This window comes from Pundamilia nyererei, unplaced genomic scaffold (assembly GCF_000239375.1).
Source record: "Pundamilia nyererei isolate P.nyererei 1_Seehausen unplaced genomic scaffold, PunNye1.0 scaffold00205, whole genome shotgun sequence".
Lineage (NCBI taxonomy): Eukaryota > Metazoa > Chordata > Actinopteri > Cichliformes > Cichlidae > Pundamilia > Pundamilia nyererei.
In genome coordinates this window covers 1,111,944-1,118,583 of record NW_005187606.1, presented here as the reverse complement: position 1 = coordinate 1,118,583, position 6,640 = coordinate 1,111,944, and the positions used below count along the sequence as shown (strand labels likewise).

The window sequence follows — 6,640 nt, the reverse complement described above, 5'->3', positions numbered from 1 at the left end:
TATATATATATCTGTTTTTTTTAAAAACAGGATACATTCAAAATACTGAATGTCAAACAAGTAGCTGGAATTGAAAAAAAAAGACATTAAATTATTATTAGTAATTTCAAAACCCACATAATTCTCAGTTAAAGCAGACTCAGTGTCATTATAGAACATATGAATCATTAGTTTACAGGATTTTGTAAAAACAAACAAACAAAAATTGTGGATTTTTATACAAAAGTCTGAACAGAAAGAAGTAAAGGAGAGCACCAAGTTATTTCACAGTGTCTGTTTCAGCATCTTTCCAATGGTTTCCTGTCTCCCTTTGAATTGATTGACTCTTAATGGCTTTCCAACTTTCTCTCTCTACACTCATTTCAAGGTCAGTGTCATGAAATATTACAGTGTTAAAAACACAAAGAGGACTGAGCAGGTTTCCATCTCACACTACGCTCTGCAACACGGTGGTGTAAAAAAAATGAGTCGAGCCAATGAAAACTGTAGCATTTTTGGGATGATTCACATCATGGATGTGCAGCCAACAGAGCAGCACTTTTTCAAAACTATGCCATGGAGAACTAGAGCAGTTCTGAAGGTAAAAGTGGGTCCAGCCTGTTACAGGCAAGGTGTCCTTAATAAAGTGTCCAGTGAGTGTAAGTTGCATAGATTTCAAACAGATGTCAGCATTAATTTTATATTCGACTGGTTGCTCCAGCAAATTCAGCCCAGGAGCTGATGTGCCAGTGGAAGTCACACTTGCTGTGAAGCATGGTGATGGAAATGTCATGCTTTGGAGTTCATTGCCATGTCAACGGATGGAGAGCTAGAAAACTATCGGCATCATATCAAACTGCTTGAAGAAAGCTTGAAGGCATGTCTGAAATTTGAAATTGAGACTATAGTGGAACTTTCAACAATGGTAATGGTCCTAGGCATGTTAGATCATCCAAAGGTGGGAACAGGAGAGCTGAAGCCCACTAAAATGAAGACATTTATCACAGAAGAGTGGTCAAAAGTTTCAGCAAGCCCGTGTTAGAGGCTGATGGATTCGTTTGTTTCTGTTAATTAGTGCGATACACCACAAGTACTAGACATCTATGGACATTAGGTTACATCTGGTCGGCCAGTCATTAACTTTAAAAAGACGTCCTGTTACAATTACATTTACTACTTGAAAAGTCATCTTTTAAGGATATTAATAGCCCAATTACCATGATACATACATTTACCTATACCCAATGAGCAGTTTTCTACTGATCTGCGACACAGGTGTGTCTATGAGTTTGTCCTTTCTGTAAGAGAAGCTGAGGTATTGGGTGACAACAGCTAACATTTTCCAGGTAAGTTCCTGGTGTACCAGTTAATTTCCCAGTACCAAGAACTACCCACAGGCCACAGAATCATTAGGACATACTGGGTGTGTTTGTGTTTTTGTCACCTTGAGAGACTCCAAGTTTTGTTGAAACTCCTGCAGCTCTCTCTCTCCGGTCCGTATCCTCCCCTGGACCATCCTCTGAGACTCCTGGAGCTGGAGCTGACAGACAAACAGAGAAACAGATGGAGGCGGACAGACAAACAATTAGAGAATAAGACATCCATTCAGATATTTGGCATGAGCATTTTTACTGCATTCGGGGGAATTACGGTCCATGTGGTGAAAGCTCGTAAAATATCTCATATATAACACAGCTGTTATACAAGTGCCTTATCTTTTAAAAGACTGATAACTGTTCATAAGCAACATCATTAATAAGTGCTAAACTGAGAGGTAATTACTAACTAATTATTAGTTGGCTTGCAAACCACCATTGAAAATTATCTGGATGGTTACTGTAAATTGCAGCTTTGGAAATTGCTACTAAAATACTCCACAGTACACCCACAAACATCATATGGATGGCTATGATAAAGGTGAAACTGATATTAATAATGGTTTTTTTCAGTGCGGTTGGGTTGGGTTTAGGAACCAACAAACTATACTGTTAGGATTTTCCTAAACCTAACAAATCAAATTATTTGCAGACATAATGAAAGGACATCTATGCTCATTATGCTCAGGTTTAACTTTAAATTATGGATGCATTGATGCAGCTTATTTTAAAATGCAAAAAAAGAAGAAGAAGATTTTATTGTAGTTGCTATCCACAAAGTTGGAAAGCATTAAGAGAAGCTGTGAGCACCGTCTGCAAGCAAAGGTCTAACTTAATGATTAAATCTGAAGCCAGGACAAATAGTGCAGCTATTATTTCTGATGGTGTTTGGCACAGAACAGAGTGTGTTTTATCTTCTCTGTCCAGGTACTGAGACATAATTTTGCATGATTTAACTTCTGTGGCATCACTTCAGCCAACTGCTGCTGTAAGGCGTCCTTACAGTGCAATAGTTATAAATCTAAATCTATTTAGTTAATCGATTTCACTCTTGTTTGGACTCTTCCTACATACTAAAGTCGTACTTAGCAGCTTATTATCTGCAGTAAATTTTGTGGGGATTCTGTAAGTTCAGTTCAACACTACTAAGTTTATTTTTAAGAAAAGAGAAGAAGAAAGTATTTCCTGTTTGTTTGATGAACAATGTTTTTCTTTTTAGAAGTGAACAGAAATTTTATGTGGCTCTTTCCCACTGAGGGTCCCCCCCACACACACACACTTTTCGGGGTATCCTGACTTAATGTGAGAGTCTTAACTCTGTGCTGTATTATACGATACTCAGAGTTTCTCTCAGCAGTACCTGTCTCCTAGCTCTCTGCGCTTCCACACTGGGCGCTTCCTCCTGGTCGGCCTGGCACAGCAGGCAGTACCCGCTCCACTCCACCGCAGCCCCTGCCTCGGAGCCGCTCCCCTCGGGCTCCAGCCCCAGGCGGTGCTGAGCGCACAGCTTCTCCGCCACACATTCTACCGCTGGCACCAACTTGTGGCGTCGCAAAGTACCGACCTCACGGTGCGGCAGGACGTGAAGCTTGCAGAAAGACGCCAGGCACACCAGGCACGACTTGTCCGCCCTCAGTTTACTCTCCGCCGTGCAGAAGTCGCAGGGAACTTCCCCGACTCCCCCCAGGTAGACCTCCGGCGCTGTGTCAATCTCATTCAGCTTGAGTTTGCCGAGAACCTCGGCGAGCACAGTGTTCCTCCGCAGCACCGGCCGAGGGCTGAACGTGTCCCGGCACTGAGGGCAGCTGAACTGACCCGAGTCCACCCGGTCCCAGTAGCTGTTGATGCATGCCATGCAGTAGGTGTGTCCGCAGGGGATAGACACCGGGTCCTTCAAGATGTCCAGGCAGATGGGACACCTGAACTGGCTCTCCGTCACCGAGATATTCGCCTGAGCCATCTCAGCGGTCGGCTCCGTCCACTTCCCCGGATCGGCTCTGAGCTGCCCGATCACTCCGTTCCTGATATTAACACAAGCATTTCCTGACTTCCACGTTATTGTGAAGAGGCGTGGTAAGCAGACAGGAATAGCCTTCCGCAATGTCATACCTCCCATTAGTTTAAGCGCCACCCTCGTGCCCTGATTATTGTCTTACAGGCATGTATGCATTAAGCTGGACAGGAAACTCTACAGCTAACTTACACCAAGGAGCCCTACTCTAAAAAACTATCACAGATTTAACACCGTCCGTGAAGCTGTTTTAAGAAATAAGTGTGTTCAAAGTATATTTAGCACCATCTTGCTCCAGTACAGAACATGACTTCACTGTGCCGGTTGGTTGGTTTCTGCTGAAAGACTTAAATTGGTCTGTGTTAACTCAGTGGAAAATACTCAGGATCTACTTTTACTGTTTGTTTCTTTAGCAGTAGGCCTATACTGGCTGCTCTGAAATGGGAAAAATGCACCTGTTAGCCGTAATACTTCAGTTTGTCAACATTTTATAAATGAGGACAGTGTGGAGGAGAACCCGTTTGAGTCAGGGGAAGCTATGGTTCAAGAAAGTCCTCTACAAACCCTAACATTAGGGCTAACAGCTGGATTTTCCTATTACAGTGCAGCTATCCAGCTCTTAAAACAACAACAACATAAAACTAAAACAAAATGTACATGCTTAGACTTCCTTTTTGTTTTAGTTTCCTTCTTTTACACTGAGTTATCATTTGTTTCAGTAGTTTGCTAACATAAACTTATACAAGTCTATCAGCAGCAACCATGATGATCTGTTCTGTGCTGGCACTGCTAACATGCTCTAAAAACCTTAAACACTTATTTTTGAAACCCAACTTCACAGTTAAATCAATGACAGTTTTTTGGAGTAGGGCTGTATGGTGTAAATTTGTATTAATACATGGAGTTTTTTATTGTCACTCAAAATCACACAGATGCAGAATAGCAAACTTTTACTGGGTAAAGTGCCATTTATCAAAGGATGCCAGAAACCTTTGAAATAAAATCAATGTCTTTACGTCACTTCCACAGTAGCAATAGACATTCGCTTTAAATATGGCCCCTATCAATACTGTTCTTGGGCTGTAATTAACCTAAACTGATGATTGTGATTCAGGATGACCTTCTTTTATGTTAAGGGTCAGTTTGACCCATTCCAGTTTTTGTGTTGACCAAAGTACTGGTCATCCTTTCTTTTTCGTTTCTTGTTCTTTCAAATTGTACCAACGTCGGCTTTTCCTGGAAGAACTGGGCAAAAGTCTTGTCACTTCCAAGATCCAGAGGCGAGTCAGACTAGCTCGATCCCCAGTAGCTGCAGCTGTCATTGAAAAAGTCAAGTCTGCACCCTCTAACCAATCTGCGATGGATCCTGTGTGGTGGTAAGACTACACACCTTTGCCGCTGGGTTCACAAGTTCGATTCCCACCCGGTCCTGGCTAGACCCCCATGCTTAATACCAACTCCTGGAATGGCGAGGCTATGTCTGCGGCTCGGACACAAGAGTTTTGCTACATGTTGTACTCTGTATAATTGTGTATGTGACAAATAAAGGTTGTTTGTTGTTAGATACAGGTGTGGGCCACTTCTGATCTATGTAAGATTTGCCAGTGGTGTATTAATCAAGCTGTGTAAAGCCCAAAGTATCACAGACTAAGCAAAATGTGTTTGCCAACTTGGTTTGGTTTTTTTAAGCTTACCTTTGTAAACTCTAAAGTTAATAAATGTTACTCATTTCTAATTTTTCTGAAATATTATATATAAACAGTATAAACCTCTAAAATTTTAACATCTGTTAAAATATTTTTAACTTGTAAAAAAGGTTATTTTTCTGTGAGGCCTTTTAAAAAGAGAAGCTTTAACTAAAATATAGATCAACAGCCATCAGTGAATTTCAGTTGTTCAGTCGTTGAATGTGGTGGCAGTGACATCTACTGGCAACACTCTGCACATCCACGAGGCTTATGCAAAGACAGAATAGTTTTATTAACACTACAGCTTGTGGCGGACATGGAGAAAAAAGGGACAAGCTAACACGTGAGGTTAGGAAGGGGTCTCTATAGACTATCATGTTCACACCAGATACTGCGGTCTACAGTGAAAGTGGGAAGCAGGTGAAAGAAAACCTGGGGATGTGGAGGTATGCTCTGGAGAGAAGAGAAATGAAATTCAATCGAAGCAACAGAGAATAAGTGTGTGAATGAGAGAGAGGGAGGTGTGATAGTGAAGGTATGTGAGGTTAAATACCTGGAGACAACCATCCAAAGCAACAGATAGTGCAGAGGAGAGGTGAGGAAGAGGCTGCAGGCAGGGTGGAGGTGGTGGAGATGAGTGTCAGGGGGGATTTGTGACAGAAGCACAACAGCACAAGGGAAGGTTTACAAACTGATAGTTGGGTCTGATGTGATGTATTGTTTGGAGATAGTGGCACTGACTAAAGGACAGGAAGCTGAGCGGGAGATGGGCAGAACTGGAATGACACCACTGGATTGCCTGCTCCTCTTTGACAACCCTCAGTATGCAGAAGTCCGCACAGCCCTGAAATGGTTATTAGAAGGTTTAGTAGCGCCCTCTGCTGACATAGTGCTATATCACAGACTCACTGCTTATTTTTCACAGAAATTCACTAAATCTTCTCTTTTTAAAAATATTTCTTAATACCTAAATATATCTGAGTGTGCATTTGAATAGAATAGAATAGAATTCAACTTTATTGTCATTGCACATGCACAGGTACAGGGCAACGAAATGCAGTTTGCAACCATCCAGAAGTGCTTTAGCCATAATTTAGATATATTACAAAATATATATTAGCAATAATATAGGTATATAGGTATATTACAGAAATGGGTCTATTATGGGTATGTTTCAATGTACACGGCATGAAGGTATGTTATGAATATGCTATAACTATAAGTTATAACATATTTATTTGTTTCCATAAGTTACACAATAGATGGATAATACCTGAGTTATAGTGAAAGTGCACATGACTTTTACATGCTTCGTTATTGGAATGTATCATGATTAAATCCAAAAACAGTGTGGCTTTATTGTGTCATTATTAAAAAAAAAGAAGACGGTGGTAGTTAGTTGAATGTTGTCTGCAATGTGACTGTTTTTTAATTTTGAACTGAATGTCAGCAGCAGTTCAGCAGCAGACTGAAGGGTTTTTCAGGTACTTAAGCTCTGCACACACACACACACACACACACACACACACACACACACACACACACACACACACACACACACACACACACACACACACACACACACA

General features: G+C 41.2%; 1 protein-coding gene across 1 annotated transcript; it reads right to left on the bottom strand.

The window, feature by feature from the left end:
• Window positions 1-1,423: 1,423 nt before the first annotated feature.
• On the bottom strand, window positions 1,424-3,417 carry LOC102200063 (E3 ubiquitin/ISG15 ligase TRIM25-like; the record flags this gene model as incomplete). The annotated part of the gene is made up of 2 exons (XM_005747819.1): window positions 2,716-3,417; window positions 1,424-1,519 (listed from the first exon to the last, which is right to left on the bottom strand). Coding segments are annotated over exons 1-2 (696 nt in total), but the record flags the coding sequence as incomplete, so codon positions are not given.
• Window positions 3,418-6,640: the final 3,223 nt, after the last annotated feature.